The sequence below is a fragment of the Carassius auratus genome, chromosome 47 (assembly GCF_003368295.1).
Source record: "Carassius auratus strain Wakin chromosome 47, ASM336829v1, whole genome shotgun sequence".
NCBI classification, from domain to species: domain Eukaryota; kingdom Metazoa; phylum Chordata; class Actinopteri; order Cypriniformes; family Cyprinidae; genus Carassius; species Carassius auratus.
Window position 1 is genome coordinate 6,920,400 of NC_039289.1, and position 12,932 is coordinate 6,933,331.

The 12,932-nt window shown below is 37.5% G+C and overlaps 2 protein-coding genes across 2 annotated transcripts in view; both read right to left on the minus strand.

Moving 5' to 3' along the window:
* Window positions 1-9,005, minus strand: part of unc13a (unc-13 homolog A (C. elegans)) — a 38,385-nt gene extending 29,380 nt beyond the window's left edge. Inside the window, exons 1-7 of the mRNA XM_026235968.1 lie at window positions 8,628-9,005; window positions 2,759-2,788; window positions 2,566-2,665; window positions 934-1,051; window positions 343-466; window positions 179-249; window positions 44-98 (exon numbers count right to left, since the gene is read on the minus strand). Coding sequence (XP_026091753.1) covers window positions 44-98; window positions 179-249; window positions 343-466; window positions 934-1,051; window positions 2,566-2,665; window positions 2,759-2,788; window positions 8,628-8,649 — 520 coding nt within the window. The 5' untranslated portion in view covers window positions 8,650-9,005. The remainder of the gene's footprint in view (window positions 1-43; window positions 99-178; window positions 250-342; window positions 467-933; window positions 1,052-2,565; window positions 2,666-2,758; window positions 2,789-8,627) is intronic.
* Window positions 9,006-9,818: 813 nt separating this feature from the next.
* LOC113064947 (SWI/SNF-related matrix-associated actin-dependent regulator of chromatin subfamily E member 1-related) overlaps window positions 9,819-12,932 on the minus strand; it is a 5,117-nt gene continuing 2,003 nt past the window's right edge. Inside the window, exons 2-9 of the mRNA XM_026235969.1 lie at window positions 12,831-12,927; window positions 12,425-12,646; window positions 11,686-11,806; window positions 11,455-11,510; window positions 11,279-11,345; window positions 10,995-11,210; window positions 10,776-10,908; window positions 9,819-10,503 (exon numbers count right to left, since the gene is read on the minus strand). Coding sequence (XP_026091754.1) covers window positions 10,491-10,503; window positions 10,776-10,908; window positions 10,995-11,210; window positions 11,279-11,345; window positions 11,455-11,510; window positions 11,686-11,806; window positions 12,425-12,646; window positions 12,831-12,908 — 906 coding nt within the window. The 5' untranslated portion in view covers window positions 12,909-12,927 and the 3' untranslated portion in view covers window positions 9,819-10,490. The remainder of the gene's footprint in view (window positions 10,504-10,775; window positions 10,909-10,994; window positions 11,211-11,278; window positions 11,346-11,454; window positions 11,511-11,685; window positions 11,807-12,424; window positions 12,647-12,830; window positions 12,928-12,932) is intronic.

Consider the following 12,932-nt stretch of genomic DNA (forward strand, 5'->3'; position numbering starts at 1 on the left):
ATGTAATTTATAGTGTGAGTGTGGGTAGCGCTTGAAAGCTTACAGCACTGAGTTGATGGTATCGGAAGTGGTCTCTCATGCTCCTCCTGGTATGTGTACTGCAAAATGAGCAAACAAAAATGTCTGAATCTGGAGAACTGTAAAGAGAACACGAATGGAGTTGAATGACAAGACTCACATCTTGGTCCCTCATGGCATTGAGCTGCTCCAGTTTCTTGGCCCAGTATCGAGCTTCCTCCTCTGGTATATCTGGAAGTGTGAAAAACTATGTGTCAGCATTAAAACTTTGGACAAATTGGACCAAATATAGTATTGGAGGAAGCAATAAAACAGCAAGGACACCTAATGGGAGTTCGAATCGTGTATCCAAAAGCACTCGATGGAACGTGGGATCCTTGGTGCCGCAGATCTCATTCTCAGCCATAATGACCTGGGAGTCTAAAGTCAGCCATTGTCCTGGACCTTCCTACAACACCAGAGATAAACAAAAAGCACTGCCATCTTTTTTTGTCTGTATATTTGGTTTGGCTCAACTACCAAGGTATACAACTCTACCTGTTCAGGGTTATTTAGCTTAGTGGTTATAGATCTTTGCTGGTGGACAAAGAGTTGAAAGTTTGAACCCTATAAAAGGCGAATGTTAAAAATCCCTTTTTAACAAGCCACTTAATCTCAGATTGCTCCAGGGAGGAGCGTGCTAATAAAATTTTATAACAAACACTGCAGAAACAAATTCCACTGGTGCCGGTTCATAAAATATGTTTAAACTGGTAAGAAATATTAACATATAGGGTCTTACAGGGAATGGTTTCTGCAACATGTTTGCAATGAGAGCCGATGCCAGGCATCAGCTACAGATCTCCACATATAGCTCTACAGTGGGTGAGAAAAGCTGCAAGCTGTTGGGGGCCAGGCCGGCCATCTGGGCTGTACCTCGTTCGACTGACGAATGTTGCTCAAAGGGATCCACAATGTGCCAACCATGGTGTCCCAGATCAGTCCTTTGTTCCATACCTCCACCGCCAGGCCCAGATCCAGTCTGTTAATCTCGCTGGAAGATGAATTGAAGGGTAATATTGAGAAACAGAGAGATGGAGAGAGAGATTCATATGTGGTATAATAATATGGAGGTTACACTCTGGTATGTTTCATACATCTTCAGATCAGACTCACGTTAAAAAAAAAGAGACCTAAGACCACAAAAAAACACACATTTTTAAAATACTGCGGAGAAACTGGATGATTAGTTTAGAAATCGTGGTACAGTAGATTGAAGAATCTACAGTAGATTGGGGACAGTGATGGTGCTGCGTTACACATCACAAAGCAAGATAAAGAGGTGCTGAAGCAGATCTGGCTTATAGATGACTCAAGATGAGGTAGGCAAAGAGTTTTGCTGATCAGATGCTTCTATAATATTCTTTGTTGTCAATTCACACTAGCTCCCAGTGTCTCAAAAGCTTCTAAATGTGTGTACTAGACATTTACATTGTGAACAAAATCCAAGTTGTGCTTGCCGGAGCAAAATCAGCAAAATCTTGTTTGTGAGTGTCGTTGAATGCAAGTGGGTTGTTCTGACTGGTTGATTGGTGGTTACAGGGGTGTTCTGGGTGCTAGCAGGAAGGCTTTTTGAAGTGTCTAATGCTGCATTCAAGTCCTCCTGGGAAGTTCGTACTTACGAGTTGACAAGTCGTAATTACGACATCGGGTATGTTCTAGTCAGTTTAGTCGGTACAAGATGGGGGTGTACCTTCTTTTAATAAATTACAAGAAAATACAACATGGTTTGTTAACTCTGCTTGTAGAAAACGAAGAGCAAAGAATTTGCATCAGATGTGTTTTGCGTTTTTAATTTTTTTAAATAATCTATGAAGCCACTTTAATCTGTATCGCATAAAAACTTATTAATTGTTATATTGCAATGCTATCTATCAATTTCAACTAAAAAATTACCGTCAACAACAAACGTTGCATCCATCGATCCTTCGATTCTGTCATGTTTCTCAGTGACACGCCCCCAAGTTGGAAACTCTGAGATTAAAGAAATTCAGTTTTCCCACTCGTAATTACGACTTTGTGGTGGCGTTCATGTGTGTTTAACTCATAAATACGATGTATCTGACATGAATTGAACGCACCATAAATTTGAGGTATTATTCATTCGATTTAATAATGTCTTTGTTGTACTTAAACATTATTTATTGCAATCAGTGCTAAGCAACATTTGTGCCCTTGGGGGTGGAACCATTAGGTGTACTACCTGACCCTCACTACCAAGGGAATGCAAACTGTTACAAGAGAAAACAGAAATAGCTCCTTCATCAAGGCTCTTGTCAGCTCAGTCGTAAGGCTTGAAACATACTCTATGTAAGTTAGTGAATGCCAATGTTTCTAGCTACACAAGCTCAAGTTCTTGCGCTATAGCATTCTCAGCATTGCTACTAGGGCACACACATTAAGTATGCGCAATGGGACCCTGTGCTTGGAATGCACTGGGCAAACATTTGCATCAGCATGTTTCTAACCCTAATACGTACTGCTAAGAGAAAGAGAAGAGGAACTCACAACATGAAGTCCTGTTCCCAACATGGCTGACTGCCTCGCACGGCTATGGTGGTGCTCTTCACATTCTGAACCTTCAGTGACACATATGTGTTGAATTTCTCTGCACAGAAATACCAGCGCATTTAACAGAATGTTGCAGAAAAAATACAAAGGACATTGTGGAAAGCTAGTTACAGTGAGACTTCAGGCTTACCTTGAGGTCCATCGAGCTTGGCTTTCTTCACTGTAATAGAGAGAGGCACGTATGTAAATGAGTGATAAACATAGGTGTTAAAAATAATCACACTTTACATATCAGGCAGGACGTTTCAGATTCAATGTCAGCATATTTGCATTTGCGCAACAAGGATTCCTCAAGGCTAGACTCCAGTTTGTAAGGATTTTCAATTAGTGGGTAGGCAATTCACTTTCCTTTTTTTTTTTTGGACCTGGTCTCATATAGTACTGCAATGTCTGAACAAGCGAATAAAAAAATACAAATTACCATAGTGCAACCATGCTTTTTTACCACAGTACATTTAAAGGTGTTATTAAAGAGAACTATGAAAATCTTTAGAACCATTATGTCAAGCAACAAAAGAAACATAGAGCTGGCAACGGTACAAACTCTCCAGGAAACAAGTTTCTCTTTACAGATTTTGTTCAATTTGAGAGGTTACGAAACTGCAGAGAGGTCTAGAGAGGCAGTCACTGTCAGTTATGCTTATGGGAAATCTGAAAAAGAAAAAAAAAAACCTGCTCCAACTGAGCTCCTTTTAAAGACGAGTGACGTCAACGGGCCCATTCATAATTCATATTCTCATATTCAGTGCGGGTAGAGGCATCCTTGAGTTAAGGGGACCTTAAAATAATTCTCAGCCTTCCACTCTAATCCTTCACAGTCAGAGTTCCTCTTTAAATTCAGTGCAGATTTTCTCACTTCCTCTAAAATGCTTACTGGTTGACACTCTTAACACCTGAGAGTAGCTCTAAGTTATACCAAATGCAAAGTATATGAGTCAGAACTTTTTTTTTTAACTGATAATATCAGAGAAAACCCAAATTGAAATAATCATATTGCTTTGCCTGTTTGCCAACACACTGCCAATCTTCACTTGAATGCTTGGGGAAAACTGAACATCAGTTCCATGCTGAGAAGAGGGAAGGTTGGTTTAGCGGTAGTTTACCTGGCAGATTTGGTTGAAGCTAGTCAACCAGTATGATCTGGTAAAATGGATATGATTCTGGTAAACTGGTTTGACCAATGAATTCTTGCTGTTTAAGCTACAGTAATAAAGAAGCCTAACAATGACACTAGCATCCAAAAACACTGATATTTGTGGTGTTTCAAGAATGCCAGTATAACTCCAGATAAGAGTTTGTTTGCAGTATGCTATGGAGATGAGTTTGCCAACAGTAGTGGGTGTTTTCTTTCACCCCAGGATGACTCTGAGTGGGTTTGAATAAATCACAGCCTTGCTGATATTAAGTACAACAAATGAAAAACTAGCTCATCTGCAACTGAATTCTGCAGGATTTCCAGGAGTTCTTTCATTCTTCAACATTTAGTGGGTTGACAATAAGCTCTTATCAGGACCAACTAAACATCGGATTTTCAAAAGTATGTGAAGTTCACGGCATAGACTTTTGATGACGAAGGATGACATTCTTGTATTCTTCATTTATTAGATGCACGCCGGTCTGTTATAGTAGGGACATTGACTTTACATTATCATAACCCTAAACATAACATTGAACAAAATGAACTGTGATTGTCTGACAGTCAGATGGGCTATGGGGGATCTACTGTGGAGTCCAGACCTAAAGGCCCTAGCTTAAATAATACAAACACATTTTATTTATTTTTTGGTCATAACTAGAAAGAAATTGAGCAGAAACTGATTAAACTTTCTAGTGCGCATGTAATGAAGCCTGTGTTCACATTTAACTAAAGTATACTTTAGGTTTAATGGTATGTTACCACTGGAAGGAACGAAGCAGAGCGGGCATTTTTGATAAATTCCTACAGAAGCCGAGCTAGTGGGATTGGCAGAAAATTGGAGAAAGCTTTTAAATTGGCTATGCGCGTTCAAATACTCAACTCTATGCAAATGCTACAAAGGAAAATGTAGAAAGGCAGTCAATTACCATGAGCTGTAGGTACTGACGTCTGCGTTCGAGTTTCTGCTGGATTAGGTGAGTAAATCATATTATTAACATATTACATTTCACTGATTTCTAAAGATGTTTGGATGCTTGAGGAACTGGCTGGGTAAATGATGTCACGATCATTAGATGGAGTGCCCATGAGCTTCAGTAGAGGGCACTCCACTCAGGACCATTCCACCCATCAACCACCAGATGTCACTTGGACACTAGCACCTCTCATACTGTTGCACCATACCCAAACTACATTCCCATAAGTCACTGCATCACAATCACCCTGCCACACCTGCACCTCATTCATCAGCCAATTTCCTTGCCACACCTGCACCTCATTTACACACACACACACATATAAGCAGCATATCACTCTCACTCTGTTATCGATTCTGATTATCCCTACATACCTGACGCTGTTACTGATCATTGCCTGTCTGACCATTCTCATCATTAAAGTTCTGCACATGGATCCGAACATCTCTGTCTCATCATTACAAATGAAAGTGTATCTTTACTACGGGATTTCAGAAACAAGTTTGCGTCTTTCCAACTGTGATGGCTTTTATATATGATGATTAAATTATTCATCATCATCATCACTCGCTTCAGGCACAATAGCGCTTTGAGCAATGTTCTCCTGCTCTAGTGGCCGAGCACAGTAAACCCAAAACGAGAAAGTTCGATCATTATGACCGTCTTAAAATGATCAATGCTGCACCTCCACTCAAAGGTCCCGCTCACGAATCGCCGACTCGCCGTTGTCTCCACCCTCCTCCGCCAGGGTATCCTCTCTCGTGCTCCCACGCATCATTTCCTGCCATGTGGCTGGCGTGCACGTGTGCTGCCTCTTTATCTCTTCCCCTCTTCCTCTGGCGCTCCATTAATCTGTGTAGCCAAGTGCTATAGCGCTACACTAAAAATAACGTTGAGGTAACATTCTTTGCACAAAAGGGATTTTTAACAGTTTCAGTTAACAATATAACAATACTGCTCTAAAGCGCAAAATTCCATGTTTTACTGATTAATATCAAATAAATAAAACTCAGCAGACTGTCCTTGGGGAACTTAAGTTTCTGGCCTATTTAGACCACTAGATTCAATGTTATTTCTCTTATGGATGTACTTATCAAAGAAATATTGTATCTGCAGCTGCCTATGGTTTTTATACCTCTGTGTAAATCTACAACATCTGCAATCGGCTATCAGAGCTAAATTATACATGGTAACTGTTGTTTAGTGTTAACTACAATTCAGTCATATATCTGGGAGGTTAAATAGTCAGCTCTAATCAATTATTAATATGAAAATGAGTTGAGGCCCTGGTACTTAAAGGCAGAGTTGATCCAGAAAACACACACACACACACACACAAAGATGTTTAGTAGAATGCCCAGGTTGCTCCTTACCATAAAATGAAAGTGAATGGTTTTATTGTATGGAAACATTCATGAAGTAAATATATTTTGTAAATAATTTATCAAGCCATACTAGGTTTTAACTTCTAGGTTAGATTGCTTTCATTTTACACAAACCAGGCATTTTAAACAATGCTTAGAAAAAAATGCATTAAAATTCACAGGAAAGTGGTGATAAGATGGTTATGTAACAGGAATCCATGACTTTTCGACATCATCAAAACACATAGCGGGAATCAGGCAAGCCGTACTATACATCTGCTCAGGTTACTGAGGCAGGTGCCAAGAATGATGCCAGTCTATGCCACACACACCCACTGTCACTTTCGGACGCTGGTTGTGAATCCGCTGCCTGTTTAATTACAGAGTGGTGGCAGACGTGCCATGGATCAGAATGTGTGTGTAGGATGTGTTCAAAGAAACATGGCTTACAGCATCGTTCAGAATTCTGAGGCTCCTACAACAAATCTTCTACAACAGACCAATCTGATTCGCATGTCATCTTGCATTTAATGCCAGTCAAGAAACTGAGCAAGGCAAGCGAACATGGGTAAGAGGTCCATTGCAAACTGTGGACCAAAAAGGCTCACATAAAGTGCATATGAAAGACATTTAGCCAAAGATTGCACCATGTATTTCCAGGGAGCCACTATTCGTACACTAAGTCCCTGATATAAAAAAAAATCTAAGATCTAGGTTGCATTGTGTTAACGCAATAATTAACACAAACTTAACAATAAAGTATAATTTTACAGCATTGATTGCATTTATAAGCATTTACAGCATTTATTATCTTGGTTAATGTTGAATGAATATGAAACATAACATACATTACAAATGTTATCATTAAAATAACTGCAAGCAAAGCTAAAATTCATAAATTAAGGTGTCATTGTGCTTAAATTTAAATACTAAAATACTGCAATTGTTACTTTAGACATAAAAATAACAGCAAAAAAAAAAAAACTAAGTGTCTCGTTGTGCCTCATTTTATTTAAAAAATAAAACATTTTTTTTTTTTACATTGAAATAACCAATCACAGTCAAAGTTAAACAATGTTCAGCTAAATGTGTCGTTACGCCTCATTTTTTTAAAAGTATTAAAATATTAAAGTATTAAAACATTAAAGTAATAAAAAATAAATAAAAAACACTAAAACAACCATAACCAAAGCTTAATTTAAGAAATGAAAGTTCAGCCTAATATCTCATTGTGCCTGATTTTTTATATTAAATTATCACTAATTGTGGTTACATATTTAATATTAAATAAATACAGCCACAGATAGTTAAGAAATGAACATTCAGCAGAATATCAATGTGCCTAATCTTTAATATTATTTTCTGTAAAAAAAAAAAAAAAAAAAAAAAACTATAACTTTTAATGCAACCCAAGCCTAAGGTAAGAAATGAAAGTTCAGTTAAATGTCAAATTGTGTCTCAACTTCTAATATTAAAATTGAAAATTACATAATGAATATAAATATTTAGAAAAAATAAATGTGTACAAATCTGTGCATCAATAATGATTTTTAACGGCTTTATGTAATGTTATATGCGAAAATATCATTACAATATTTTATAGTAATATTAAAATGCATCGCTTAATTTCATACAGTATGCTACAGATATCCGTCCCTCTATCCACAAAAGGGTCCTGAAAAATGGAGAAGACCCCTGATTTATACATCTCTCCATCTGTCAATTTAGGCCACATGATGATTAAAAAAAAAAAAATCTATATATATGTTGGATTTTATTTTATACAAAAATATTTATGATCATAGTGCATTCAATAATTGTAGCCAGTACAGCAAAGAAAATGACACCTGTAATGTTGTCTATCCATCAAAAAGGTATTGAACTTCAAAGCCCTTTTACCACCATACAGTCAACACAGTTAAAAATAGATAAATCACACATCAAAGCAGATCTCATCTGAGCAGGGGAGCAAACTAAGGCTCCATTAGGAATATCAAGGGAACACACCCCTGATATCTGGCTGCATTTAAAAGACGGGCGGATTCGCCAGAACGATGAAAGTCATTTTTAGTGCATCTCTATGAACAAACTGAACATTGTATAAAACAACTAGACAAATAAAGCAATAAAAGAGTAAGTTATTAAGCTTCAATAATAACAACAAAAAAAAGAAAGAAAGAAAAAAAAATTGCACAGTGCGGGACACTCCTTCTACCTTACATTTCATACTGTAACCTTACAGTTCAGCTTCATTTGCATGAATACAAACCGATAATACTATTAAACTCCATAGAGGACGAATATGTAACCGATTATTGATCATCGATCAGATTGAAAAGCATGTATGCGCTTGTAAACTATATGCATTTTAATCAAATGCAATATCAAGTGATTTGTTAAAAACATTGTGACATATTTAACCCTTAATAAGACTAAATATATACAATCCATAGGCTAGATTATACATAACCAACAGCTGGTTTAAGTAATGCATCCATTCACGAAATAACATAGACTACTTACCTCCAACACACAGCAGTGACATCTCTTTTCTGTATTATTGCTCTCGTCCTTTTGCGTTATTTTAGATAATAAAACTGCTATTAAAACGAAGTATGGATTTTTTTTACGTTGAGAAACCTCCCCTTCCCTTTATTAAACTCTACCCCAAAATATACAAAAATAACAGCAGTTGCTATTCCGAATCCTGCAGATAATTCAACCCGAGTGTTTTCAACCACCCTCTCGACGTGACCCGCGGTTCGTCGGGCTGTGTGTGATTTTTTCAGCCGCTCGTAACGCGACGCACAGCCATCTTGTTCAGCACCGCCGCCGCGAGGAGAGCTACTACCGTGACGTCACGCTGACAGCAGCAGAGCACGCGGACGCCTCTCCACTCGGCGGAGGCGAACCAAAGTGTGGAACAATTATTAAGAACTGTAAATTTATAACGGTCGGCAATTAAAAAATAACTTTTAATATTAAATTTGTTAGAGATTAAGGTTTGGGGATCCGAAAAAATCCAATAGCTCTTTTTAATCCGTCGAAAAACCTACTTAAAGGGATAGTTCTCCCTACAGAAAAATTCCCAATTTGTCATAATTTACTCACACACATGTTGTTACTCACAGAGAAACTCGTGTGACTTACTTTCTTAGGTGAAACAACTCCATTGACTTGTCAAAAAAGATACGGTGAAAGTGAATGGTGACCAAGTCTGTTTGTCCGTAACATTATGTAACATCTCCTTTAATTAAATACTCAATATTAATATTAATTAATATTGAATATTAATTAAAAGAAAAAGCTAAAGAGAAATTTTTATGGCAATTGTCTTTCAAAGCAGTGGTTGCAATTATGAAATAACAGCCTACCTTTTTATTTGATTTAAAGTATTAAGAGTTAAATCATTAAAAAAAAAAAAAAAGGATTGTTTGACAGTTGTGACTTTTAGTTCATTTTGGCTGCATTCAGTAAGAGAAGGTGGATAAAGTCATACAAAATATTTAGGTCTGGAGACAAATTTTGTTAATTTGATATACAAATATATATATAAGATGTATTCTTTTTTTTTTTTGCTTAAGGGAACACTCCCTTTATAGCTTTAGATTACAGAACTTTTCTTTATGTTGTGGCCAATGTCACCCTCTACTGGATAAACGTACAACTTGAAGCTGAATAATGTAATGGTATCATAAAAAAAAAAAAGTACAATAACTATTGCCAGATTTTATTGTTGTTTTTTTTTCATATTAAAATAATTCATACAATCCTGAAAAAAATCCATTCAACTACATCACTAAAGCAAGGTAAACTGCTGACACCTGAAATATTTCAATGCTAGAATTCGGTTTCCCTTTGCAATGCCAACTGACTTACGGTTCGTTCAAAATGGAATGCAAGGAAAAATCAACATTATTTAGGAATTTTAATTCAGAAAACATAATGATTAGGAATGTTATTCAATGTTTAAATCATAATATTCATAAAATTCAAGGAGCAATTCTCAAGAGGTTCTTGCAATCCACAGCACTGTGCAGCAAGGGTTCAGGTCACCCAATGTAAACGCTGCACTTTACATTTCATTACAACTTCATAAAGACAATATTACCTTGTAAAAAAATCATAGCATGCCTTTAAACCATGCTTTCCGTGTTTCTAAATGGACTTAGTCTTTCAATGTACTGTTGTATTTGTGAAAACAGCAATATGGTGCATTAGATTACATGTCAATGTTTTTGAACAGTGTTACAAATTAGCTTATCGTTGAGTGAAAATATCCCATTTAACCGCATGGCCTGTTACACCTTGTGATGCAAAGCATGGGGTCCCAGGCCCTCCAAATGCTTGGGACGTTCAGATCCCTCCACAGCTATAGACATGTTTTCAAAGCTTCTCACTGGAGGAAAAGAAAGAAGAAAAATATGTCCATCAGATAACATGCTTACAGAGTCCTAAATAAATCTCCAACAGCATATGTATGATTATGCAGTGGCGGACAGTAACAAAGTATTTTTAAATTTGTACTTAAGTACTTGAGTATTTTTCTTTTGGGAAACTACACATTTAATTCCAAATTTTGTCATTTAAACTTATTAGACACTTAAATTATCATCAGCAATTTATATTTTTGTATAGGCCTATTTCTGTGGACATAATGGAGATAGTTACCTGTCTAGGTGAGCCAAGAGCTCTTGTAGCTTGAGGACTAAGTTGCGATGTTCATGAGGCCTGCTCTCTAAAGCACTACTCAAGCGACTCAGGTACGAGTCCAGCGTTCCAATCGATGGCGTCTCGCCCGTGCCTGAGCAAAAAACAATGCTGTTTCCCACTGCACCAAAAAAAGAATCAAATATGGTACTGGTATTATGGGCACCGTACAGTACTGACCCGGCAAAGGCACAGTGGCCAGGCTGTTGAGCAGTGTCTGTTTGATGGCCTGAAGGCGGCGCTGTAGAGCTTGCGTGCGCAGCTCATCCTGGCCCAGCTCAGCCTCCAGCCGCTCTTTAGCGCTGAACATGTCGGAAATGTGCTTCTGGAGAACCGCATTCTGCTCTTCGAACTCCACATTAGCCTTGCGCAGTCGCCGCAGCTCCGCTTCTCGTGCTGGGACATGAGACGTTTTAAGAATATAGCTTTCCACATTGATGTTTATGGTTTGTTCTAAAACGTACCTTTGTTTTGGTCTAAAAATTCTTCTGTGAAAATAGGGACGTCAAATCTGGGCGTTAAGTCGGAGTTCTGAAAGGAAATTGTTTCATGAGGCAGGTTGCAAGAATAATTTCCACGCTTACTACTTCAGGAATGGGGCGAGAATGTTTGAGAATTCAGGCTTTGTTGGTATACTTACCTTAAAACCTGTAGACCCGGAACTGTTGGCATTGATAATGACAGAAGTCAACTCCTCTGTAAAACAAATAAACAAACAAATGATTCACTCCAAAACTAACATTTGAACCATTGCTAATTTTGAGTTGCAAATTATCGCAAACTCGTAAAAAAAAACAAAAACAAAAACAACAAATCACCAGAAAAGTGCATGCAAATAAACACACCCTAAAAAGAGGGAGAGAATTTTTACCGCTCTTAATTCTCTTGTCCTGAACTTTTGCACATGTGATCTGATAAGCTTCACTTTTTTGATACTCCCTGAGTTCTCGTGCATACTGCATTTTGTCCCTTTCGGCTTCATCTAGGTACCGCTGTTAAAAAAATTAAATGAAATAAAATTCATTTTCATCAGTAGGATGATATTCCAAGGAATAGTTCACTCAATAATGCAAGTTTGCTGACAATTTACTCAGCCTCAGGCCATTTAAGATGTAAGTGTAATCCAAAGCACTCCAGTACCACGACAAAATTTAATTATTTTTTACACAAATAATTAAATACAAAATGTATAGTAGTTATTAAGATTGATGTGGTTTGGAATTAGTAAAACATATAAGTAAAACATATATGATCAGAATATCAATGTGCCTAATAATTATGAATGCATTGTAGTCAAAAGCAAACGTTGCTTTTCACTTCAAAAGATGTTAATTGATGTACTGGAGTGGAGTGTGGATTACTCTGGGAATATTGTTATGTTTTATCATCTGTTTGGACTCTCATTCTGACGGCACCCATTCACTGCAGAGGATCCACTGGTGAGCAAGTGAAGTAATGCTGAATTACTCTAAATCTATTCTAAAGAAGATACAAACTCATGTATGGCCTGAAGGTGAGTAAATTTTAAGTTTTGGGTGAACACGAGGAAACAAATGGACAGTTACACACACACACACACACACACACACACACACACACACACAAAATACCTGTTTATCATGAGGAGCCAGACGGCTCCATTCTGCACCGAGTCTCTTGGTAATCTCTGGGAAGGGAAGATCGGGGTGAAGTGCTCGGATGTGTTCCCGTCTCTCATTCAAGAACCGCACATAACCTGTAACTGGAGCCTTGGGGCCGTTTGGTAAAACCTTCTTTCTCTTCTTCCCTTTTGGCCAGCCTCGCTTCTTTACTGGCTGTGAAGTCGATTGGTTCTGTAACAAATCAATTCAAATTGTTATAAATATATTAAAATATGGGAAGAGCATTAAAGAAAATATCAGTGTGACTGACTATACTGACCACAAAAACCTTTTACAATGATGCAATTACATAGCTACGGTACTTTGTGATACATAATCAAAATTATTGCAGAAGACTAAGGAATCCTGATCTTACCTCCTCTTGTGCATTATCTGTGTGTTGAGAGTCTTTAGATGCAGGAGCATCAGTTTGCTCTTGCTTCACACCACCCATTACATGAACTCAGAAAATTCTGGG